Source organism: Linepithema humile, chromosome 5, assembly GCF_040581485.1.
Source record: "Linepithema humile isolate Giens D197 chromosome 5, Lhum_UNIL_v1.0, whole genome shotgun sequence".
In the NCBI taxonomy this organism is placed as follows: domain Eukaryota; kingdom Metazoa; phylum Arthropoda; class Insecta; order Hymenoptera; family Formicidae; genus Linepithema; species Linepithema humile.
The window spans coordinates 12307519-12334398 of NC_090132.1; the positions used below are offsets into that span (position 1 = coordinate 12307519).

The following is a 26880-nucleotide window of genomic DNA, read 5'->3' on the forward strand; positions in this document are numbered from 1 at the left end:
TGTACAATAGTGTCAAAAAAATAATAATATTATATCATATTTAATATTTTATAATTTTTTAATATATTTAAATTTTTATGTCTAACTTGACTTTATGTCTAACCTTTTTTTCATATTTAACAAAATCTGTAAAGATTATATATACAATATATTTAAAAATATAAATAATTTGTATTAATAAATCTTGTAATAAAAATATAAATAATTTATTTTATTTGTATATTTTATATTTTCTATATGTCACCTTTTTTTACATTTAAAAAGATTGTAAAAATTATACTATTTTATTTGATAATATTTAATTATATTATACTATTATATTATATACTATTATATTTAAAATATAAATAAATAATGATCTTATTATTTTATTCTCAAAATTTATTATTTTAGTCTCAAAATTTAAGCCGTATTGAAGGGTCTTGTATTAAAGAAATCGTACGGAGAATAATGTATCGTGTGTTTACCAATGAAGTTGGTATGTCTTATTCTTGGGAAGGAGCTAAGAAAAAGAAAGTTTTCAAAAATTTAGCTGTTGCATCTGTTATTCTCTGTAAGTTATTAAATTATTTTTATAAGTTTTATAATTTTTTTATAATTATTTTTATTTTTGTCTTTTTCAATTTTAACAAAAATAAATATAATAAAGTACATTTTTTGAATGGAACTATGTAAAATAATATTGCTTAATGTATGTATAATTAAAAAACAAAGGAAACAAAAAGAATGTTTAAAGAATTGTTTAAAGAAATATCATTTATATTTATAAAAATTGTAAATAATTATCTTTATTTTTTATTTATATTATATATATATTATATTTATAGTATATTTTACTATTTATTTATTGATATATACACATATATACATCGACATTATTAATAAATTTATAATATTTTTGAAATATATATATATACAAATATATTTTTTATAATATTTTGTGAAAATATTTACAGCTGCTGTACGCCTTAATAAAAACGCTCAAGAATGTACAGATTCAGAAATAATATGTTTTATAAAAGCGTGGCTTGTAAGGAGTAAAGATCGCTTTAACAATAATAACAAAGGCAAAAATATAGCTCCTCAAAGAGTTGAAATTGAAGAATCAACTCATTAACAATATAAAAAATCCAGATGCATAATGTTCAAGGTTCAAAATATGTTAAGCTTTAGCTTTAATCTATGTTCGAGATTATACATGTGTGTATAATATATTTAATATAATGAAAATTTATGTTTTTATATTATAATAGAGAAACATTAGTTCTTCTATTTATTTTTGTGTTAAGTTACAATACTATATAGATAGATTCTTATATCTAATTGTATTATGATAAAAAACAAAGAAGAAATGTGCAATTTTTTTTTATTTTATGAAACAAAAAGAAGAAAAAGAATGCTTTAAGCAATTAATACTGTAAGCCTTTTTTTATTTTATGAGACAGATAGAAAGGAAAAAAAAGTGTAATAATATGTATGATTTATTATTAATTATAGTATTCTTTTCAATTCCAAACTTGTCTTTTTTTCTAGTTTGTTATATTAATTCTTTCCTTTTGTCATTCTATATGACTATTGCACACACACACACACACGCGCGCACGCACGCACGCACGCACGCACGCAGGCACGCACACACACACATAACGCATATAATAATGCATGTATGTATATGACACGCATGATTCCTTCAGCTAATAAATACTATATATTTATATTTACAAATATAAAATCATTATAAAATAAGATATTCCATATGTTCATATGCACATTCAACATACAATAATACATATTATACAAGCTCACATATATGTATGTACAGATGTATGCATACAGAAATATCTTAATAAATGAATTTAAACGCATATCAGGGTATATATCTGTAATACATATACATGTGAGCTTGTATGATATATATATTATATGTTGAATGTGCATATGAACATACAGAATATCTTATTTTATAATAATTTTATATTTGTAAATATAAATATATAGTATTTATTAACTGAAGGAATAATGCGTGTCCTTATAATTAGTATATGTATACATGCTATATATAAAAATAATGTATATAAAGTATATACATAAACTGTACTAATAACACGTACATACATATGTATGTACTGGATATTCTATGTATGTTGTTCCGGTTACATTTGCACATACATTTCATATTCTATGTATCAACACGTATAAAAAAGTATATACGTAGAATATACATAAATGTATATACTAGGTATATTATAATGTTTTATGATTTATATCTAATGTATGTACACTTTGTATACACATGGTATATACAGGAAATGTATATACATAATACATGTACATAGATTGTACTTATCATATACATATGTATGTATCATGGATCTCCTATGTACATTAATCCGGTTTCATTTGCACATACATTTCATATTCTTTATATATAAATTACATAAGGAAGTATATACATAGAATATACAATATACATAAATGTATATACATTGTATGTACTAAGTATATCTTAATGTTTTATGGGATTGTACAATTTATCGGTAAAATAAAAATATAATACTTGTATACACGGATTTAGCAAACAACTAGCAAACATTTTAACCGCAATATTCATGAAATCACGAAATAAAAGTCCAAACAATGGCGATTATATTTGTCAAAATTTTAATTTCAATTTTTTACCAAAAAAAAAAAAAAAATATGCTAACAAAATAAAGAAACATACAAAAATTAGCAAACGACTAACAGTCAAATAGCGTTTTCCAAATTATTGAAATTGTTAGTACATACGATAGCTGACTTCATGGAAATATCTTAGGTTGCGTTCTGAAAGTCATTAAAAATCTACAATATATATAAAATATAGATTTCCAGTGACAGTGAATTTCGGAAGCCCTAAAACAGAAGTCGTTGGTGTTCGCCTGCAGTTGTCGGGAACGGACGTCTTCGTACTTCGTATACTAACCCTTAGATTGCAGAGGCTAATATAATTTTTGAAGAAGAAAGAGAAAAACAGAAATATCGTTTCCTAAGTGCTTAGATTTCTAGATTACGGTATTATATGTCTTAATTTTAATATTATACAAATGTTTTAATTATACAATAGCATCAAGATTTTTACATTTTTTTGTTCTCTGAGTTTTTTTTCTTCTGTTTTTGTCTACAAGTACTTTTATTAAATCAATTAAAGGTTATTGTATATACATTATATGGCTGTGTTCCGTAATTTAGTGCCAGTACTGAAAATCTATAATACATAACGTGAACTGTAGATCTTCGAAGTACTGGCAGTGGATTACGGAATGCAACTTAATATATAAACATTTCATTGATTTAATAAAATTGTAAACAGAAATGGGCCAGAAAAATTCAATAGAATAAAAACATGTAAAAATCTTGAACGTCATTGTTATAACTAAAAAAATATATATTTTGAAAAAATAAATGTAGCAGGAAACATTTTATATATATTTATATTTTTTTTTATTTACAGTACATTTTTTATATTTACAATACAAAAATGGAAATAATATCTGGAAAAAGAAAAGGCAGTTATTTGTATATATATGAAGGATATACGTACAATATTGATAAAAGATGTAATAACATATACCGTTGCGCAAAAAGACGTACTGCGCTATGTAGTGGCTTATTAATAAAAGCAGAAGAAAAATATGTTATTAAAAATGAACATAATCATCCAAGGGAGCCTTACATAGTTGATATCTTAAATCTAAAACAAGAAATGATTCAAATGTGTAAAGAAATCACTATAACAAACAAAGAAATATTTGATACTGTTTCTCGAAAAAATCCAAAAGCTGCAGCTTTTATTTCATATAATGCTATGAGAAATCAGTTATCAAAAGAAAAAATCAAAATGCGTCCTTCATTACCTTCGAATGTGTATGAGCTTGACAATTTGCTTCAAGGTTATGAACCTACAAAAAATATTTATAAAGGCTGTGTTATATCTGAAGATAACAAATATTCCTACATATTTACCACTGATAAGCTTCTAAAAATATTAAAGAAATGTTCTGAAGTTTTTATTGATGGTACATTTTCTGTAAGTATTAATCACTAGCATTTTATATTTGTGATTAAAGAGTATTACTTTTTTGGAATATTATTTGTAGATAATTATAAGTGAAATATTGTTATAATCATATATAAATATATATTATTTTAGGTTGTACTTAGAGCACCAAACTTTGCACAACTATTTTCAATACATGTGCGGTACATGGATAAGGTATTTTGATTTTGATGACAAATGATTATTAATTCCATATACTTTTATTTCATATATACTCTTTTAAAAATATTTTCTCATTTTCTTTTTAGGGTATTGCAGTAGTATTTATTTTGTGTGAAGCCAGAACACAATTAGTTTACAAATCCATATGGAAAGAAATTATAAAACTGGCACCCTCTACAATGTAATTTGCGTTTCATAATGATGGATTATGAAAAAGCATCGATGAACGCTGTCCATGAACAATTTCCCCATGTATCTCTACGAGGCTGTTGGTTTCATTACTGTCAAGTATGTCAAATATTTATTATTAACAAAACTATCAGTTGAGATTACTTATATTATTTATTTCTAATATTTATGTAGTATTTTATAAATATAGTCATTTATATATGTAAAAAAATTGCAAAAAATAGTTATATATATTAATAAATTATTTAAAAAACATTTAAACACTTATGAAATATATTATTATATATTTTATTATTTATTATTTACATTTTATTAATTATATATTTTATGTTTACTTTGGTAGGCTGTTCTAAAAAAGTGGAAACGATTAGGACTTTTAAAAGCACCACGTAAAATAGTATCCATGGCAATGACATTAGCATTAGCACCATCAGAAATGTTTGCAGAAGGCTTAAACCTCATGCAGACAATTGCGGATGAAGAATCTGATAATTACCCTAATATATTGCTCTTTATGAAATATATGAGAAATACATGGCTTCCAATATCGAAAAAAACAAGTGTATATGGATGCCCAATTAGGACTAATAATCTTGTGGAATCGTTCCATAGTATTATGTTGAAAAAAATGCATACGGTTCATCCAAATTTTTGGACATTTTTAGGTATAATTTTATGTAGTATTTTAAAACATATACGAAAAATTATATTTATAAAAATCTTTTATAAAATTTGATATTCTTTCTTTAAGCTTATTGCTATACAATATAAAACTGGAGAACTTTATTTTTGTTTAGTTAATGATTTAGAAATTAATTATAAAAATGTAAAAAAAAATTTTTAATTAATTTTTTAAACAATAAAATAAAAATTTCTTTATGTAACGTCATATGCATTGAAATAATTTTTATGTGTCTTAACAAAATAATTTATTTTTGCAGATAATTTTTCTAAATTAATTATGGATCAAGAAATTAATTATAATCGTTTAGTAAATGGTCTACAATTAACAAGGGATCGTAATCCATTTAACGAGTATAAAAACAAAAAAATTGAAAAAGCGCAATATTATTTATCCCGTGGTATCTGTTCATTGGAAGAATTTTTGCAGTTATTTAGTGAGGAAAATTTACGTAAACAACATAAAATAGCATTATTGATAGGTAAGTGTTTACAAATTAATTATTTTTTTTTTTGTATATTTTATTATATATTATGATGTTATTGTTAAAATACACATTTTGTTATTTTTTATGTACAATTTCTTTAAAAATGTTATACATACAAATTGAAGGCAAAATGTAGATTTTAAATTTAAAATATTCTTATGTCATTATTTACAAGATATTTCATAACTGATAATACAAAAAATTTGAAAAGGTAATTCTTCATAAAGAAAAAGATATATAAAAATGTATAAATAATTCTTTTTTTATGTAAGGCTTTGCTTTTAAGAAAAGTGACTGACTTTTTTTTAAATTAATTCAAATTTTAATTATTGCATATCTCTCTCTCTCTCTCTCTCTCTCTCTCTCTCTCTCTCTCTCTCTCTCAACTTAAAAAAATAACCCATTAAATCGATGTTTTACTGATGTCGAACTTATCGACATTATATGTTTTCTATGTTGACTCGACATCAATTATTCGAGTTCTTGCTGAAAATGATCTTTAATTAATGTAATGTGTCACCTATATAATTCGTCTTCACACAGTGATGGTTAATACATAAATATGAAAAAGTATAACGTTTAATTTTGTAAAATTTAAAATAATTCACTAAAGAAATTGTACATAAAACAAACTTTAATATATTATATAAACTTAAATTTTTAGTATGTAAAAAATTATTTTATATCCACAAAGTAAATTCCATCGAGATAAATTTGATAATATATGGTATAAGATTGTAAGAAAATTATATTAAATTACATTAGGTTTTTCTAATTTGAAAAAAGTATATCATCTCCAAATTTTCCAATTTTTTTTCAAAATTAATTTCTTCAAGAACAAAGTTCTGGATAAAAACAATTGTGTTTTCAATTATTTTTATAGAATTATTACCTTCTTGGTTGTACTATTATTTCTTTGTACTATTTCATTGTTTGTTTGTTCTACAATAATTTATATATATTAATTATGTTGAATTTTTTAGATGATGATAATGAAATAGAGATTTGTGCTGACTTATATAAAGAAGGAGATGTCGATGCAGGTGAGTTAACATCAGCTAATTTTGTAATAATTTTTCAAACATTGGCCGATAACGTATTTAAAAATAGAAAGTTTATTTCAAAATAGTTCTGTTAAATAATTTATTATATACAAGTTTTTTTTAATACCATTTGCTTTCAGCTTTAACTATATACAGGGGGTAAACAAAAAAATGGAAACACTTGTGACAAATACAATTTTCTTGTTTAGAACTGGAAATATAATATATTTTTAAAAACCACTAATAATACGTTACAGTTAAAACTTGAAGTTTCAAATTTAAAAAAAATTTTTTTTCTGTGATAATTTTTTGGCGAATATTAACATTATTTTTTTAAAAATGCAGGTTTAGTTTCAAAGTTGTGTGACACGGTTGCAAAAAATCGTAGGAATATTGAAAAAAACGCGCGTTTTGTAGGAAAAATATTGTAGTTTATGATACTTGTTAAATTATTCGAGAAAAAAAATTTTTTTTATGTAACTGCAGAGTGTTGAAAATAGACAAAAAAAATAGAAATACCTAGGAAATACCTAGGAAAAATATACTTTTCTATATTAATATGGAGTTGGGTTACTCTTTGCCTGCAATGCAGCCTGTATCTTTCTTAGAATTTATTCAATAAAGAAAATATATTAATAAAGAAAACTATATATTTTATCAGTGTTTTTATTTTGTCGTCTATTTTCTGCACTTTTAAGTGCAATTCTGCAGCTCAATAAAAATTTTTTTTAAGTAAAAGTTTAACACAAATACCATAACAACATATTACAAAACGCTTTTTTTATAAATTTTCTGTTTTTTGGTTGAATACACGACTTTGAAACTAAACCTGATATTAAGATTTTTAAAAAATAATCTTGATATCTCGGTAAAAAATTTAAAAAACACTTTATAGCTTAAAGGTTCAAATTAAACCGGGGTAAATGAGAGCCGAACACGGATGATAGTGCGTTGAGCTTCGTAGAAAATTAATTTTTGTATGAAACTGAATGCTGTGCACAAGACACAAATTTTCTTGATACATCAAGTTTTTAAAACAATTTCACGTCGATAACTTTTTATCTAGTCTACAAGTCTTTAAGAGGGTACGGAAGATCTTATAAAATATTGTATTTCGGATTTTATTTGCCTTGGTTAAATTTATATACAGGGTGTCTGGCAATAATCGCCCCACCGGTCATATACAGGTAGAGGAGGTCAAATCGAGTAGAAAAGTCCTTTACCATTTTTTAATTTTCATAATAAGTACTGAGTAATTAACGAAAAAAGATCGGTGAATCCGCGCGAGTAAAGCGCGCGCGGTGAGAAGGACGTCCCACTGCTACGCGATCACTAGGACACAAGGCTCTAACGTTACGCGCCGCTCGTATGTTGCCATTGTCATTTGTAGAGCGCTCCTCCCAACGCTTCATCGCGCGCCTAGTGATCGCATAGCAGTGGGATGTCCTTCTCGCTGCGCGCGCTTTACTTGCACGGATTCACCAATCTTTTTTCGTTAATTACTTAGTACTTATTACAAAAATCAAAAAATGGTAAAGGACTTTTCTACTCGATTTCACCTCCTCTACCTGTATATGACCGGTGGGGCGATTATTGCCAGACACCCTGTATATGTGTGGCTTTTACCTTAGAGCTTTGTTATTTCTAAATTTGCTTGAAGTTTCAATTTTAACATACTATAGAAACCATACGGTCTATATATATTTTTAAAACTGTGGCAAAAAGAAATTTTGCTACTTAATTTCGTAAAGAACACACACACGCGCGCGCATGCACAGAGGAAGTAATATATATATTTATTTTTAGTTTCAAATGCTGATGTTGAAAATATGGATCAAACTATTGATTATTTACATAATACTACTTTTGAAAATAATTCAAATGAACCTAAAGGTAATATATAAAGTTTTTATCTTATTCATATTTTAAATAAAAGTTGTTAAATAAAAAGTTTTTTATAACATATTTATAATTTTATTTTTTAGTTATGATTACTATTTAAGATCAAAATACTTATCCATGTATAAAGAATACGGGGTGTAATAATAATTCAGATAATTATAAAAGTAGTGTGCTATTATTTTCAATTTTCTATTTTATTTTTTAAGTTCTAAATGACAAAATATATTAATAAATTGTCATTAATTTTTAGTTTATAAATTATAATAAATTATATACTTTTTATAGATAAAGAAATAAAATTAGACATTTAAATTTACATACATTAAAAGCACTTAATATTACATACGTGATTCTAATAAAATTTAAATGTTCAATTATTTTCTTATTTACAAATAAAATATAATTTATGAAATGCTTTTGATGATAGTAATTGTGCATAGTCGAATCCGTTAATCGTTTGAACTGTTTAAAAATAGATAATAATAAAATATACGTTAAAGAATTATTGATAGTATTTAAGCTAGTACTTAATAAAAATTTATCGTCTATTTTTTTAAATTACATATATATAATCGAAATATATTTACAAAAATCATTCATTTTTCCGAACAAAATATCAGTCTTGATAATTCAAACAAACTTAAAGGTAAAATTATTATATATAGTAATATATAATTTATAGTTTCAAATACTGATGTTGAAAATATGGATCAAACTGTGGATTATTTACATAATATTACATTTGAAAATAATCTGAATGAATCTGAAGGTAATATATATAATTTTTATCTTATTTATATAGAAATATAAATAAATAAAAAAATCATAAAAAATAGGTAATAATAAAATATGTATTTAAAAAATATTGATAGCATTTTAGAAACAAAAATTTATCACCTATTTATTTTTAGTTATATATAATCAAGATATATTTACAAAAATGACTCATTTTTCCGAACAAAACACTAATCTTGACTATTCAAACAAACTGGAAGGTAAAATTATTATTATTTTAAATTATTATAATAAGTAACTTATAAACTAACATCAATTATTTTCAATTATAATATAATTGTGATTAACATTACAAGTTGTAATAATTTTTTATGTAAATTTATTTTATTATAGATCCCGAGTCGAAATTTAAAACCTACTATAAACCTCATACATGGTTATTTGTGCCTCTAATAATGTTCCTTGACCTACAAGTTCTATCTTGAAAGTGTTATGTCTTCTTTTGGCCTTTCTTTAATCTTGTTGTCCTAGAAAACCCTTATTTTTATTGATGTTAAATACAATTCCTACTTTCGTTCTTACAACTCCAACCTCTTTTGAATCTCCAAATCTTATCGAAATTTCTAGCAATAAAAATATTAATATTCAATCTATAATTGAGTTCAATTTCTATTATTTCAGATTAATATAATAAATGTTATAATATAAAATAAATAATAACAAATAAATAGTAAAAAATATTTTTTAAAATTAAGTGCAACTCAGTATTATATTTAGTATTATAAATAACTAAAAATTTATTCGAATAAACAAAAAACAATTAAAATTCAAAATTTTATTTAATATTTTATTACATATTTGACCTATAATTCGAAATTATTTAATATTCTATTACCACATTTACTTTATTTGTATTTAATGCATATCTTAATTTCAATAAGCGCAATACATTAATTATGTAATTTACTTAACTGCAAATAGATATGTAAGAGATAAGTGAATATTATTTATATAATATTTGCTTATAATAACCTATTTACAGTTAAGCAAATTATAATAATTAATATATTGTTTATTGAAATCAAGATCCATACATTAAATGCAAGTAGAGTATATGAGATAATAGATTATTAAGTAATTTTGAATATTTATTTTCTAGAAATACATATTTATAGAACCTGGAGCCTTTTTAGAGGTTCTCAGTAGGTACTCTTTTGAGCTTCCACATGGAAAAAACGGCAATAAGTAACAATTTTTAGTATTAAAGGAGGGCAATAGCCAATGTAATGTTATATCTATATATATGAATTAAAGCTTACATTGGTTCTCCAAATTCGACAAAACTTGTAGGTTTAATCTAGGCTAAAAATTTCGACTCGGGATAATATCGATAAAAAAACTCGATACTGTATATACAAGAAAATTATTTATCCAATGTCAATAATCAAATTTAGATTCATTAATTGTATATAATCTAATATACAAGATATCCGAAATGTATGAGGATAGCTGGATATTTCAAAAAACATTTTATACAAAAATGTTTTAGACAAAAGTTACAAAATATAAAGTAATGTAATTAATGATGTTAACAATTAAATTTTTGATTTAAGTTTCACACTGTTAAATATTTATCAGGGTTTAAAACTAAATATATTACTTTCTATCCTGTAACTTTTGCTTAAAATATTTTTCTATAAAATGTATATTTTTAGAAATATCCAGCTGTCTTGACACATTTTGAACAACCTGTATATATAATATTTTATTAATATTTTTATTGTACATTGTATATATTTTATATTATAGAATTTTGATTTTTTAGATACTAAAAAGGAATATCAACAATGCCAAGTTATTATTCAAAAAGTAGATATACAAGCCGAAACAAAACGCAAACAGAAACGAAAACCATTATTTACTATTAAGAGGATGCTGAAGTGACGGGCGAACTCCGACGCGAAAGCGCCATCATTTCGATGGTACTAAAAATGAAATGACATTATCGGCGCAGCCTACGGACCTATGCCGCGTAGGTCCGTGTGTACGCATTTGTTTGTAGTGGTGACTCACTACACTGACGTGTGGTCTGTGTACGTGTGTCATCGGAAGTTTGTAAACAAACGATGCTTGCGCTTGTTTCCTCGACTGAAATTTCGTCGCAAAGCTGCAATATAATGTCCGAGAAAACATAAACGTATACAAGGTGTCAAATAAATACAAACTAAATATGACAAAATAATAAATAAAAAATATACATATAATACTATATATATCATTGAAGAAAAATGTCATATACTTTTCTTACTTTTATCCTTATGTAGTAAATACTAAATAACTAATTAATCAATTAATTAATATATACTATAGGCGTATTGCCTAAGGATTGTGTTCGACTTGGTTGAAAGATATTGAGACCAATTTCTTAGAAAAATATATTTTATTTTTCCTCGTCAGAGAAGTAGAGTAATGTACAAGTTTTGTGTTTGATTTGATTAAGGGCGCCAGAGGCGCTTTCTCGGCAAGAGTGTAAGGCCGAGAATCAAAAGAAAAATTGACGGGCGCGGTAAGAAATTACCGGCCGCGTCTTAGTGTGTTGAACGGGTCCTAAAAAGGACGGTTCAACTGAGTTAGCTCGTTGCAGCCCCTTTCCCGGCGTCGGTGGAACTCCGTTCGGGAAGTGGTCTTCCGTCTGACAACTGCTCTCTGAGCAGGCTCTGAGCGGTGAAGTCTGTACTGCGATGGATCGAGTCTCTGGTGTGCTGGTGGTGGCAACCGTCTCGGCTCTCGGAATTACGGATTGCTCCGTGTACCGAGGAGAGAGAGGTCTCCGAATTCGGATGTCGCCTTGAGTGAGCGTGTCCCTTGGTGGTCGAGTCAACCGGACGCAGAACTCTAGTGGGATTAATTTCCACACTAGAGACTGAGGAGGTGACGGCGAAAGTGGAGTATCCGCGGGCCGCTTGGTTGAAGTGCGTGGCCGATGCTGGGACTCTGCTTTCTTTTTACACGCCTTGCGAGGCAGTGTGAGAAAAACGGCGAGACTATGTGTCTCTGTTAGATTCTGCCGAGGCAGAGTACGACTCAGTTCAAGGGCCCTGGGGAGAGCTCGCCTTGAAGCGAGTGAGTCAGGAAAGATCTGCGGAGCAGCTCTTTTATATCTCGTCGATCGAAGCTTGATCGCGAGAAGGTTCTTCACCGCCTGCGCAACCTGGCGGTGGGTCCGCAAGCTTGTAACTGGTAGAAGGCCTGCGGCGCGTAGCGGCGCCGCGATGTATTATACCGCGTCAGTGCAGCGGTGTGGCGGTGAGCCGCCACAGGACCCCCTTGGCAGTTTTTAAGCCTGGAAACGCACGGTTGGTTTTGAAGTTCTGCCGCTCCTCGTCTTGTTGGTTGCGGAGGGCTTTGGTTGGTCGGCTGGTGTTGGTTCGATTGGTTGCTCATCGTCGTCCAACGTGTAAGCCGGTTTCAATCGGTCAATCGAGACGTTGATTGGCTTGCCGTTGACCAATAGCCTGTAGACTTTGTCGTTTCTGCTTAAAACGTTAAATGGTCCGTCGTACGGTTGCTGTAACGCTCTGGTCGGGCAATCGTGTCTGACGAAAACTTTTTCCGATGTGGCCAGGTCCTTGTGTACGAAGGTGCTGCGGTGGCCATGGCGTCGTAAGTGTGGACGGAGTTTGTTCATTTTTTCTTGTAAATGACGGACAAACTCGTCCGTTGGCTGCTCGTTACTGGTTTGGTCCAAGAATTGTCCGGGAATCCGAATAGTCTCTCCGAAAACTAATTCTGCTGGTGTGGCTCCGATGTCCTCTTTTACTGCGGCGCGGATGCCTAATAAAATGACTGGAAGAATTTGCGTCCATGCTTCTGTTTCGTGGCTTTTGATAGCCGCTTTGAGTTGCCGGTGTAGTCTCTCTACCATGCCATTGGCTGCCGGATGGTACGCGGTAGTTCGGATGTGTTGCGATCCGGTCAGTCTGGCCAACTGCTTAAATAGTTCCGACTCAAACTGCCGTCCCTGGTCCGTGGTGATTCGTGCCGGCGCTCCGAAACGCGCAATCCAGTTTTCAAATAAGAGGCGAGCCATCGTTTCTGCGGTGATGTCGGACATCGGGTATGCCTCTGGCCATCGTGTGAATCTGTCAATGATTGTGAGGCAGTATTTCTTCCCTCGAGATGGAGGCAAAGGTCCGACGATGTCCATGTGTATATGCTGGAACCTGCTGGTAGGCCCCAAGTAATTTCCTGTTGGTGAAACGGTGTGTCGGTGGACCTTTGATTTCTGGCAGGGAATGCAAGCCTGCGCCCATCTGCGGCAATCCTTTTTTATTCCGGTCCACACGAAGCGCTGCGTGATCAATTTGACGGTGGTTTTTATCCCGGTGTGCGCGAGTCCGTGCAAATGCTTAAAGATTTGCTTTCGGAATTGTTGCGTGACGTATGGTCGTGGGATGCCCGTCGATGTATCACACATCAGTTTGATATCTGTGCCGGGAATTACGGTTTCTTTAAGCTGCAACTTCGTATTCCCTTTGAGTAATGCTTGTATTTCGGCGTCGTCTTTTTGAGATTTTGCGAGCTCTGCAAAGTTTACTGCTTGCTGGACAGCCTGCGTCCTCGATAGTGTGTCTGCTACGATGTTATCCTTTCCCGCCACGTGTCTGATGTCGGTTGAATATTGCCCGATCAGCTCCAAGTGCCGTGTCTGCCGCGGTGAGCTCTGCAAAGGATCTTTTCGAAATGCATACACGAGCGGTTTGTGATCCGTGTAAATGATGAACTCCCTTCCTTCTAACCAGTGCCGGAAATGTTTGATTGCTGCGTATATCGCCAAGAGCTCTCGGTCGTACGGACTGTACTTTTGTTGCGCGGTGGTCAGCTTTTTGCTGAGGAACGCCACCGGTTGCTGTCCGAGTTTTCCATGTTGGTGGATTACTGCTCCGATTGCGAAATCTGAGGCGTCGGTTGTTAAGGAGAGTTCTGCTTTCGGGTCCGGATGTGCCAAGAGCGTTGCCCGTGCAAGGCTTTCTCTGCACGTTTCAAACGCTGCCTCTCGTTCTGCGCTCCATTCGATTGGTGTTTTCCCGGGTCTGTTCCCTTTTAGCGCGTCATTCAAGATTGCTTGGTCTATGGCCGCTCCCGGAATGAATCTCCTGTAAAAATTTAAGGTTCCGAGGAACTGCCGCAGCTGCTTGACGGTGATCGGTTTTGGAAATTTCCGAATGGCCTCGACTTTTTCCGGTAGTGGTTGCGTCCCTTCTGCTGAGACTTGGTAGCCCAAAAATGCTACGGTTTCTTTTCCGAACACGCATTTTGCTGGGTTTAGTTGAATTCCGTATTTGCTGAGTCTCTGGAACAAAGCTGTTAAATGTGCTTTATGTTCGTCAACGTTGTGAGATGCTACCAGGATGTCGTCAATGTAGGCGTAGCAGAAATCGAGTCCGCGTATCACCTCATTTATGAATCTCTGGAACGTTTGCGCTGCGTTTCTCAACCCGAAAGGCATTTTGAGAAATTCGAACAGACCGAACGGTGTGGTGATTGCCGTTTTTGGCACGTCTTCAGCGTTTACCGGAATCTGGTTGTAAGCTCTAACCAGATCCAGTGTAGAGAAAATTGTTTTCCCGTGAAGAGCCTGTGTAAAATCCTCGATGTGCGGAATCGGGTATCTGTCCGGCACCGTTCGGTTGTTGAGCTTCCTGTAATCGCCGCATGGTCGCCACGTGCCACCTTTCTTCGGTGCCATATGCAACGGTGAGGCCCATGCGCTCTTGGACGGCGCGATTACTCCTTCTTGCAGTAAAAGATCGAACTGTTGTTTTGCTTCTTTTAGCTTCTCCGGCGCCAGTCTCCTCGGCCTGCATGCTTCCGGTGGTCCCGGTGTTGTTTCGATGTAATGCATCGTTGAGTGCGGCGCGGATTCCGTCTTTCCGGTTGGTCTAGTGAGCTGTGGAAATTCAGCCAATAAGGCGTGAAAAGCTGTTTCCTGTAGTAATGTCTTAATCGATGTTTGTCCGGTTCTGCTCTGCAGGCTGTTTGTGGCCAATCCCGTCGTAGCGTCCAAAAGTTTGCCTCTCCTTACATCCGGCAGGAGATGGAAATGCCCAAGGAAATCGGAGCCGATGATTGGCTGTGTGACGTCAGCTACGATGAATTTCCATTGGAAGGCGCGCCTCAATCCGATGTTGAGCTGAAGCGCGATCCACCCGTAGGTGTGAATGACAGTTCCGTTGGCTGCAAACAGGGCTTGCGTTGCTCCGGACATCCGTCCGCGTACCATCGAGCGCGGGTAGACACTTATGTCTGATCCCGTGTCGATGAGGTACCGAACTTTTGTTTGTCGCTCGGTTATTACAAGGCGGCATGGTTTCGGGTCCGGGCCGTCTGCCGCCATTGATTCCGGACCGTCTAGTTTTCCGTTTTTTCCTTCTTCTTCTCCTTGTATGTACAAGGCTCTGTACACTTTCTTGCCTTGCTGCCGAATCGCCGATGGAAAAAGCAAAACTCGCTGTCTTCTTCCGAATTTGATTTGGTCCGGCTGCGGCTGCGCGATCTGTGGCGCTGTTGTTTGTGGCGGTGCTCCTGCCGGCCCAATCGCGTGTTGAGTGCGGCGACTTGCTTGACCAATGCCTGAATCTGGTCCTCGAGCGAGCCGGTAGGTTTTGATTTCGTCTCCTTCGGCTTGTCCAAAACTGCGACTGTTCGGCATGTGACTTCGTAGACACGGTCGGCCTGTTCCGCCACGTCCTCGAGAAGATCGTCAGCTCGCGTCGCTAGTATGATCTGCATTTGGGCCGGTAAACGCCCCAGCCATAGCGTGCGCAGGAGTTGATCAGGCACGGCATTGCCCGCGAGCGTCCTTAGATGGCGCAGGAACTGCGATGGCTTTCGGTCGCCAAGTTCCTCTCGCTCTAATAATTGGCGGATGCGGTGTTCCTGTGAGTCGCTCAGCCTTTGAATGAGTGCCCTTTTTACGGCTTCGTATTTCCCGCATGTCGGAGGATTCGTTATCACGTCTTTGATTTCCTTGATGTATTTTGTTTCGATTTGCGAGATTGCGTACGCATACTTGGTTGAATCCGACGTGACGGCGCTCAGCAGGAACTGGCTCTCTAATTGGGCGAACCATAATTCTGGTTCCTCCGGCCAAAAAGGTGGTACTCGCACCGATACTCTGCCGATTTGTGCTGCGTCGGCGCCTGGCATATCGCCGGCCTTCTCTGATTGGCTCATTTGTTTTAACCAGTCGTCGGGGTCACCAGTTTATAGGCGTATTGCCTAAGGATTGTGTTCGACTTGGTTGAAAGATATTGAGACCAATTTCTTAGAAAAATATATTTTATTTTTCCTCGTCAGAGAAGTAGAGTAATGTACAAGTTTTGTGTTTGATTTGATTAAGGGCGCCAGAGGCGCTTTCTCGGCAAGAGTGTAAGGCCGAGAATCAAAAGAAAAATTGACGGGCGCGGTAAGAAATTACCGGCCGCGTCTTAGTGTGTTGAACGGGTCCTAAAAAGGACGGTTCAACTGAGTTAGCTCGTTGCAGCCCCTTTCCCGGCGTCGGTGGAACTCCGTTCGGGAAGTGGTCTTCCGTCTGACAACTGCTCTCTGAGCAGGCTCTGAGCGGTGAAGTCTGTACTGCGATGGATCGAGTCTCTGGTGTGCTGGTGGTGGCAACCGTCTCGGCTCTCGGAATTACGGATTGCTCCGTGTACCGAGGAGAGAGAGGTCTCCGAATTCGGATGTCGCCTTGAGTGAGCGTGTCCCTTGGTGGTCGAGTCAACCGGACGCAGAACTCTAGTGGGATTAATTTCCACACTAGAGACTGAGGAGGTGACGGCGAAAGTGGAGTATCCGCGGGCCGCTTGGTTGAAGTGCGTGGCCGATGCTGGGACTCTGCTTTCTTTTTACACGCCTTGCGAGGCAGTGTGAGAAAAACGGCGAGACTATGTGTCTCTGTTAGATTCTGCCGAGGCAGAGTACGACTCAGTTCAAGGGCCCTGGGGAGAGCTCGCCTTGAAGCGAGTGAGTCAGGAAAGATCTGCGGAGCAGCTCTTTTATATCTCGTCGATCGAAGCTTGATCGCGAGAAGGTTCTTCACCGCCTGCGCAACCTGGCGGTGGGTCCGCAAGCTTGTAACTGGTAGAAGGCCTGCGGCGCGTAGCGGCGCCGCGATGTATTATACCGCGTCAGTGCAGCGGTGTGGCGGTGAGCCGCCACATATACATATACACATATATTCAATAAATAGTTATCTTTATTTTGTATTTTATATGATAATGACTGAAATAATGAAAGTATATATTATTTCAGTTATATAAAATACAAAATAAAGATAACTATATTCAATATGTATATGTATGTATTCAATAATTAATTAACTTATTTATTTATTTTGTATTTATTACATAAGAATAAAAATAGGAAAAGCATATAACATATTTTTCCAATTAGATATATAGTATTATACATACATTTTTCAAATAAAATATTTTATCATATCTAACTTATATCTATTAGACATCTTGTATAAGTCTATTTTGTCTCGTATGTACATCATTCAGCCATACGATAGAATTTCAATTGCGAGAAAAAAGGTTAAATGACCTTATAAATTATCTGATAAAATATAAACAGATCACACGTGCAGTAAATTGCTAACTAAAATAAATACGTATTTCTTCAAATCTGTCAGCTGACGTTAGATCGCCTATGACAATATTTCTTAAAATCTGCCAGTTCACGAATAAATTGTCTTTAGCTCTCTTTTTTCTAAACTGTCAGCTGACGTTAGATCGCCTCTGACTATATTTATTAAAAATTGTCAGCTCACGATAGATCGCCTCTGACAATATTTCTTACAATTTGCCAGTTCACGAATAAATCGTCTTTAGCTCTCTTTTTTCTAAACTGTCAGCTGACGTTAGATCGTCTGTGACAATATTTATTTAAAATTGTCAGCTCACGATAGATCGCCTCTGACAATATTTCTTACAATTTGCCAGTTCACGAATAAATCGCCTTTAGCTCTCTTTCTTCTAAACTGTCAGCTGACGTTAGATCGCCTCTGACTATATTTATTTAAAATTGTCAGCTCACGAAAGATCGCCTCTGGCTTGTCTTATTCTATATTGCCAGTCCACGACAAAGCCGCCTCTGGCTTGAAGACAAGAATAAGAATTTTCTAATGCCAGTCCACGAGAAAACCGCCTCTGGCTTGTCTTATTCTATATTGCCAGTCCACGAGAAAACCGCCTCTGGCTTGTCTTATTCTATATTGGCAGTCCACGAGGAAACCGCCTCTGGCTTGAAGACAAAAATAAGAATTTTCTAATGCCAGTCCACGAGAAAACCGCCTCTGGCTTGTCTTATTCTATATTGCCAGTCCACGAGAAAACCGCCTCTGGCTTGTCTTATTCTATATTGCCAGTCCACGAGGAAACCGCCTCTGGCTTGAAGACAAAAATAAGAATTTTCTAATGCCAGTCCACGAGAAAACCGCCTCTGGCTTGTCTTATTCTATATTGCCAGTCCACGAGAAAACCGCCTCTGGCTTGTCTTATTCTATATTGCCAGTCCACGAGGAAATCGCCTCTGGCTTGAAGACAAGAATAAGAGTTTTCTAATGCCAGTCCACGAGAAAACCGCTTCTGGCTTGTCTTATTCTATATTGCCAGTCCATGAGGAAACCGCCTCTGGCTTGAAGACAAGAATAAGAGTTTTCTAATGCCAGTCCACGAGAAAACCGCCTCTGGCTTGTCTTATTATATATTGCCAGTCCACGAGGAAACCGCCTCTGGCTTGTCTTATTCTTTATTGTAAGATACTTTTATTACGTCATATGCTTTATGTATATATATATAATGTATATTATATGCTCCACATTATCTATATTTATATCAAAATATTTTTCTAAGAAATTGACATCATTTTGTATACTCTTTTTACAATAAATGTATATGATATATGCCATATTTTTTATTTCTAAAGCATGAAATATAAAGATATTTTTATTTTTTTGTGTCTATTATTTGTAAAAAAATTTTGATAAAAGAAACAACATTAATTTTGCGACTTGCAATAATCTGTTTCATTATATGCTTCTTTTAAATACTTACAATTAGCCTTATTTTATGTGATTAACTTGGTATTTAAAATACGTATCAAAATCGAAAATGTATTTCTATTACAGTAGAAACGAAACATTCTTGTCTTACAACAGAGAGAAATGGTAAAATATAATATTGTCTAAAGTACAGTCCAATAAAAACTGTTAAAATTGAACATTTTATAAAACCACTGTGATTCATGAAAAATCAGAACTATTATTTCAAAAATATAGACATATTTCGACTGTGTGTTTTAAACTGCACCACACATTCAAAATTCACAGAATAAAATTATTTCTGCAAAGTTGTGTATAATGTCAGTGGAAAAGTGATTTATTTGTTATTACATATACATGATATTTTACTATTCCTCTCTGGTGTAAGACTACAATGTTTTTTTTCTACTGAACTAGAAATTAATTTTATATTTTGATGTGTATTTTAGATACCAAGGTAAACGCATAAAATAAGGCTAATTGTAAGTATTTAAAAAAAGTATATATTGAAACAGATTATTGCAAGTCACAAAATTAATGTTTTTTTATCAAGATTTTTTTACAAGTGATACATACAAGAAACTAAAAATACCTTTATATTTCATGCTTTATAAATAAGTTATATGACATATACATTTATTATAAAAATATATACAATATACAAAATAATATTAACTTTTTACATACAGTCTGTTAAGTAAGAGCGTACCAGGGTTAATTTATAAAAAAAATGTATTTAAAAAAATTTTTAAACATATATACATTTATCTTGATGAGGACTACAACGCAATTCTCTCAATAATGCGTCCAGTCACCACCGGCGTCGATAATCGCCTGGCATCTTCGAGGCATACTTTCGACTAAATTGATGGCGTACTGTAGCGGCAAGGCCTTCCAAATTTGACGAATGTTGCGAGATAGCTGCTTTGCGGTATATGTGCGTTTTCCTCGAAGTCTGTACTTAATATATGCCCACACAGTGCTCCCAGACTTGCCCGGATGGGCGCGCATGCGCGGCCTAATGCTCTCTCACTGAAGTATTGTATCGAGTAAAAGAAGGTGCTATATGACTCCCTCCAAAAGCTGCTTGCAAAAATAAATGTAAAAGTTTTAAAGAATGAATAGGTGTTTTCTATTTACATAACAAACATCTACATGCTAAAAATAATTATATAAAATGTGAAATTACTTTTAGCATAAATAATTAGCGTAAATATATATTAAGTAAATAAAAGTATTTATTAATTTTTCAAAAATTTTTATATAAGTCGTAAATATGCTTTTACAGACAATTATATAGTACTTCTTTATATATATATATGTATATATATGTATACATATAATAAATTAAGGAGAGAAGGTGATTAAAGGTTATAAAATAATAGTTAAAAAACACATTTTTAAATCATTTAAAATAAAAATTTATTTGGCAGAATTTGTAAAAAATACCAACATTTGTTGCAAGGGTAAGGAAAACTATCAAAAACCTCACCAGTATTCATAAAACAAAACTTACATTTTATCATAAAAATAAACATTAAAAATAAACATTTAATTAAATAAAATCTGTTTAATTATAATACTAATGAACACATAAAATAACATATATATTATAATTATATTGAATATATATATTACTATATTATTGTTTAATAAATATCACAAATAAAATCTTATTAAATTAATATCACAAATAAAAAATTTATTTATTAATATTACAAATTAAAAAAAAAAATAACTAATATAAACTCTGAAAATAAATAAAACATTAATATTTCCAAATTAATAGGTCTTTATCCTAATTAATAAAAAAAGAAAAGTAATTATTAAATGTGCGTGTGTAAAAAAATAAAAAATAAAAATAAAATTTTAAAAAATATCAAGCACTATCAGATTTGTGTTTTGAATATAAATTTTGTGCATTATGCAACTCTAAATGTCTATCATCAACTTCAAAATTAATACAATTAATATTATCGGCCTGAAAACTCGAACGAATTGTACAAATTGCGGAAGTTATGCTATCGGATAAAGAATTTCTTTTTTTATTTTTGACATCTGTAACAATGGAAAATATTCTTTCTGCTTCCGCATTTGAATGAGGAAAAGTAAGCACTGACTCAACTAATAATTCTAAATTTGGAAACATTTTTTCCTCATTAAAATCTTTATAATGAAATATTTTTTGCCACATTTCGTCTACTTCTAATAAAGCTAATTCTATTTTCTCTGTATCATTAATAACTGTTGGCAAAATTCTCCATTCAAATCCTAATTTTGTTATGTCAATATTTTCAAAATGTGAAGCAATAATTGACAAGTCTTTAATTTCATTTCTGCCTTCATCATAAAGTGCAATTTTGGCATCTAAAAAAGTTAATTGTTTAAAAAATGAATTTTTATAAGGCAAACGTTTTAACATTTCTTTAAGTGCTGTTATATAAAAATTTAAACATGTTAATTTAATATCTTGCACGAATACTAATGGCTGATTTACCAAAAAACTTTCACAATCTGGTCCCACATATATATCTAACAGATGTTTAATATTCCTCTCATCGTCTACATTTAAAGTAACAATATCTTTCAAAGCCTCCGGAACCATAAAATTTTGAGCTATTTGATGAATAATTTGTTGACTACTGTTATATAATTTATGAATTAAAATTTTACGGGATTGGAAAAGAATATTAAAATTATTAAAAAAATGTAACGAATATTTTAAAAATAGTAAATAAGCTTTTATAGATTCATCATTTAATTGAGCTAAGATGGCTTCTGCAGACTGGGATTTATCTTCTACAACAGCAACAAGAAAATAATTTTTCAAAACTTCCCAGTTCTCAAGGAGTCTAATTACGCAATTATGTAATACAAGCCATCTTGTATTTGATAATTTAAGAAGTTTCTTTTTCTCAACATTAAAAAATTTCTGAAATTTGCCTAAAATTGCACATCTTTTTGCACTGCCTGAAATATAAGTACTAACATTTCTAATTAAATTTTCACATCTTTTAGGCAATTTTTCACACGCTTTACTTGCTACAATAGCGGATGAATGGCAAATACAATTTAATAGCACTACACCGGGTACTTCAGTTTTTAAATGAGAAAAAAAAGAATTATTACATCCCGTCATTACCGATGCATTATCGCTTGCCATCCCAACAATATTTTTAATAGGAATATTTTTTTTATTTAAAAATATTTTAAAAGTTTTAAAAATGTTACTAGCGGTACAATTTGTAGCATCTAATGCTAATAATTCTAATAATTGTGTTTTAATTTTTTTATCTGTTGGTGAAATAAATTTAACAAGTAAGCACATAAACTTTGTATCAGTTATATCTGTGCTTTCGTCTATTAAAATCGAAAATTTCCGTATTTGCAAAATTTCTACTAACTTTTCTACTTCGCGTTTTGCAATAACATTTTCTACAATTTTAGTACATTTAGTATATTTCAGTGAAAGATTTTGTGTAATTTCAGGCTCTATACAAATATCTTTTAACAATGGAATTAAATGATCCGCGGTGCAAAAAGCAATATTATGCTCAGCAAAAAAAGCAGCTAACTTTATTTCCGCGCGTTTTACTTTATTTTTGTGTAATACACGCTCGTTATAATTATGATTGAGGCTTTGATTTTGAGGCTTTATGTTAGTTAAATGTGTTTCCGTTTGTGAATGTTGCGTTAAATTCGTTTTACAACATCTGATAGTCTTGTTACACACGACACAAAGAGCTTTATTTTTCTCGGGATGAGGAGCCAACCATCCTTTAAAACAATCTTCATCTAACCACGATAAATTAAAATTTCTAATTGTTCGTTTTTTAACAGCTCCTTTTTTTTTATTATTGATATCATGCATACTACTATCCATACTACTACTATCCATTTTATTATCTATACTAATATTGCACTACTATTGCACTACTATTTTGGTGTTATATAATTTTTACTTACTCATATCCGTCTCGTCCTGTCCTGTGTAGTAGCTCGTTGTCCGGATCTTCAATCTGACAGCTCTGGTTCTACCTGTGTGGATCCCGCCAAAAGTACACCAGTGCGCATCCATCGTACGTCACTGTTTTTACGCTCGTTAGGCCGCGCATGCGCGCCCATCCGGGCAAGTCTGGGAGCACTGTGCCCACACATTTTCGATTGGATTGGCATCGGGCGACTGCGACGGCCAATCCAATGTAACGATGCCAGATTGCTCCTTCCACTCGGTACAGAGCTTGCTTCGATGTTTTGGATCGTTGTCCTCCTGCAGAATCCAGTCCTCATTTTTATTAATAAACCAACGTTCGGCAGACGGTAACAAAGCCTTTTCGTAAATTCCCAGCATTTTCTTGGCATTCAGATTGTCGGTAAACAGATGCAAAGTGCCGAATCCTTGTTTTGAGAAGCAACCCCAAAGATGCACTTTTATTCCGTGTTTAACGGTTCGCTCGACATATCTATTGGTGGAGGTTGACCAAGTTTGTTTGAAGCTACTACGTGCTCATATAGAACATTCGTCAGTAAAAATTATGTTACTGAAATCTCGGTCGATGTTTTCGTGCGCCCAAGCGAGTCGCTTTTTCACATGTTTTTCACTTAACAAAGGTTTCTTTATTGTGCTGCGCCATTTCATGTCATGAGCACGGAGATGAGTTCGAATAGTTACATACGATATATATAAACCTTTTTGCTTCAATTTTGCTTGTCCTTGACGCAGTGTTAAGCCAGGATTCCGCGAAAACAGATCAACGATCATTTTATCACCTTTTTTGTCCACTTTGCCTTTTGAGCCACGTTCCGGTAAATCATCCACATTTTTTGTGGCTTTATATCGCAGAATCCACTTCTTCACAAATGTTCTTGACTTTTTAATATATTTAGCAGCCGCTGATTGCGACATTTTTGGACCTTTTGGGTGAATGCACAGAAACACAGCCTCGTAGCGCTTTGCGTATTTGGCACTCATGGCGCTTAGCGTGTTTTTCTTACAAAAGATCAACAACAACTAAATCTTTTTTTAAAATGCGCCAAGAACAAAGGTTTGCTCTATCAATTCACATAAAATTTAGAATAATATTTTTTACCGATTGTGAATAAGGTTTGGCACGCTCTTATTTAACTGACTGTAGATTCTTTGATGTGAATATACATAATATGGAGCACATAATATATATAATATAAACACATGAAGCACATGAATAAAAGTATTTTACAGAAATTAGAATATGAATGTATGTAACTAAATAATATAAATATTTGCAAAAATGTTGCAAAATTTATGTATAATACTGTGACGTGACGCTTTTCGAGCGCCGTCACAAGGGCGATAGCCCGGCCGAGGGAGCAAGGAGCCCTGGTGTTGCTCCTCGCGTGGAGAGAGCAACCCGCGAAACTCCACAATTTTTGCGCGTCGTTTGTATTGTAATTCCTGTTTTTGTACCGTAATACCGTTTTTGAGTTGTAAGGCGAGACTCCGTGCGGGCGGCGTTGCGTGTTTTGTGCCTCAGGGCGAAGACAGCATCGCCAGGGAAGCCGGACACCGGGGGATCATCCGCAGGGGCCACGCGTTAGTGACCCCACGAAAAAGGTCAGGTACCGCGATTCCGTCGCCTCCGCCATCCAAGCCCTATCTAACTCCGCTTTGGTTTCAGCCACAAAGTCAAAAGCAACACAAAGACACGCAGCAGCGGACCTCGCCCGGCTGCAGACGGCTTCGAGGACCCCGAAGATGCTGCACCCGGAAGGACCGGAGTATGGCCCGGCCAGCCTAACCAGTCTCTTCCGGGAACATCGACTTACCGACACGTTATCAGCCGAAAGACTTGAGGAAACCACAGTGAACGGAAGGGGGCGCCCTGGATGAACTGTGGGCGGTTCTCAGGGGCCCCCCTTTTCGGAAAATCGGCAGGATGCGCAGGAAGGCGACGCGAATCTGGAAGGACCTAGAGGCAGAGCCGAGAAGAGTCACTGTTCGGTGTGACACAAGTGCGCGAGGACGACATCAGGGACTCAGCCCGACGACACCGAAGACGCCGTGGACGTCCAATCGTTGTAAGCCGCCTCTCGGGTAGCCGTAGAGTTCCGTCCGGTGATGGCTGGTAGCGTGAGTTCGTTTAATATGTAGTGTCTCTCACATTAACCGTAGTGTTTGATATCGTGAGCGCTCAATTACGCTCAATTACCGCATGTCCAGCCGGCCCCGGATATCGCGTAACAGTCTCTCTGTCTTGTGGGAATTAAGCGCCGACAGTTTTTTCTCGTTGCCGTTTCGCTACCGTTCGTTTAGTTACCGTACCGTCCTGCCGTTACCGTCTTTTAAAAGAAAAGAAAAACCGATTGCTTCCGTTTTCTTGCGATACCGCTCCGTTACCGTTTGCCGCGTTATCACCGTACCGGAAGTACCGTGAATGTCTGCGGGCGGATTTTGATCCGGAAACGTTCTCCGCGAGATTGCGGTTACCGCCAAGTTCGCGTCTCGGCGAGAAACGGGAAAGCCCGCGAAAAATAGCCGTTCCGCGACATCTCAGTCCCGGCCGTTAGGCTCCCGTCGCTTAAAGTCTGTTTATTTGGCCTTCACCGGCCGTATCGAATGATCAGAGTATAAGTCCCGTGTTTACCGGATAGAGTCGGATCAGCGGCGAACTATCGTGATCGCATCTCCGTGATTTCGCGTATTTGTCTAACTTTATTCTTGTTATCGAGTAATTGGGCGAATGGCCCTGCTACCGCCTTGAACCGTCTCCGCCGTATCGGCTCAGGCCGAACGCTGCACATCTTTACCCTTGTAAGCCAAATTATGGAAATACATTATTGTTAACTATTAAGTATTGAGTTGTCCTTGTGTTCGCCTCTCACTCCAGCTATCTACGTTAAGTAAAAGAACTGCGCCCCTCTGCCATACTGAGCGGGGAGCGGCCGAGCAAATTTTGAGAACTATTAAAGTTACCGATACCGCGGTGCGATTATTCGCACCTGGCGCCCATTTCCGGTTACCGTTATCGCGTGAGTTACCTTGCTCCCGAATTGTGTGGAGTACCGCGAGTTACCGAATCGTGCAGTTATTGCCGATGCCTCGAGTACCGATTTCCATTGGGCGTGCTCCCTCGGATCTGGCGTGATTCCGAGGCTAGTTCACGTCGCAATACATACACTTTTTTATCCTTCAGAGTGCCTTCAACCGATTTTTTTCAGCCGGGTTTTGTAGCACATAACACAAACACACACACACACGCACAACTAACATACATAACTAACCTAAAAGATTCTGTATATCATGGTATAAAAACAAGGGTATGCTCATTATTTATTTAAAACTGGTCTTGTGCCGCGCATGTTCTTGACTACGTCACATTTCGGTATACGCGGATTGGTTGGTTTTGACGCGATTGGTTGTTCTCGGCCGTAATTCATATAGCGTTCATGCATAGCACAAATCGAAGAGCTAAAGTTTTTACGATGACTTGTACAGTGAAA

At 34.2% G+C, this 26880-nt stretch overlaps 4 protein-coding genes across 4 annotated transcripts; 2 read left to right on the forward strand and 2 right to left on the reverse strand.

The window, feature by feature from the left end:
• Positions 1 to 3068: 3068 nt before the first annotated feature.
• On the forward strand, positions 3069 to 4084 carry LOC137000256 (uncharacterized). The gene has a single exon (XM_067356381.1). It carries the CDS (start codon positions 3518 to 3520, stop codon positions 4082 to 4084), a length of 567 nt encoding a protein of 188 aa, XP_067212482.1. The 5' UTR covers positions 3069 to 3517.
• Positions 4085 to 4182: 98 nt separating this feature from the next.
• Positions 4183 to 11240, forward strand: LOC137000063 (uncharacterized). Its single transcript, XM_067355685.1, has 6 exons — positions 4183 to 4252; positions 4345 to 4546; positions 4791 to 5112; positions 5389 to 5610; positions 6600 to 6659; positions 11122 to 11240. Exons 2-6 carry the CDS (start codon positions 4457 to 4459, stop codon positions 11238 to 11240), a joined length of 813 nt encoding a protein of 270 aa, XP_067211786.1. The 5' UTR covers positions 4183 to 4252; positions 4345 to 4456.
• Positions 11241 to 15707: 4467 nt separating this feature from the next.
• LOC137000066 (uncharacterized) lies at positions 15708 to 16532 on the reverse strand. The gene has a single exon (XM_067355690.1). The coding sequence runs from the start codon at positions 16530 to 16532 to the stop codon at positions 15708 to 15710; it is 825 nt and encodes a 274-aa protein (XP_067211791.1).
• A 1045-nt stretch (positions 16533 to 17577) lies between these two features.
• On the reverse strand, positions 17578 to 23687 carry LOC137000255 (SCAN domain-containing protein 3-like). Its single transcript, XM_067356380.1, has one exon. The coding sequence runs from the start codon at positions 23297 to 23299 to the stop codon at positions 21281 to 21283; it is 2019 nt and encodes a 672-aa protein (XP_067212481.1). The 5' UTR covers positions 23300 to 23687; the 3' UTR covers positions 17578 to 21280.
• Between the last annotated feature and the right edge of the window lie 3193 nt (positions 23688 to 26880).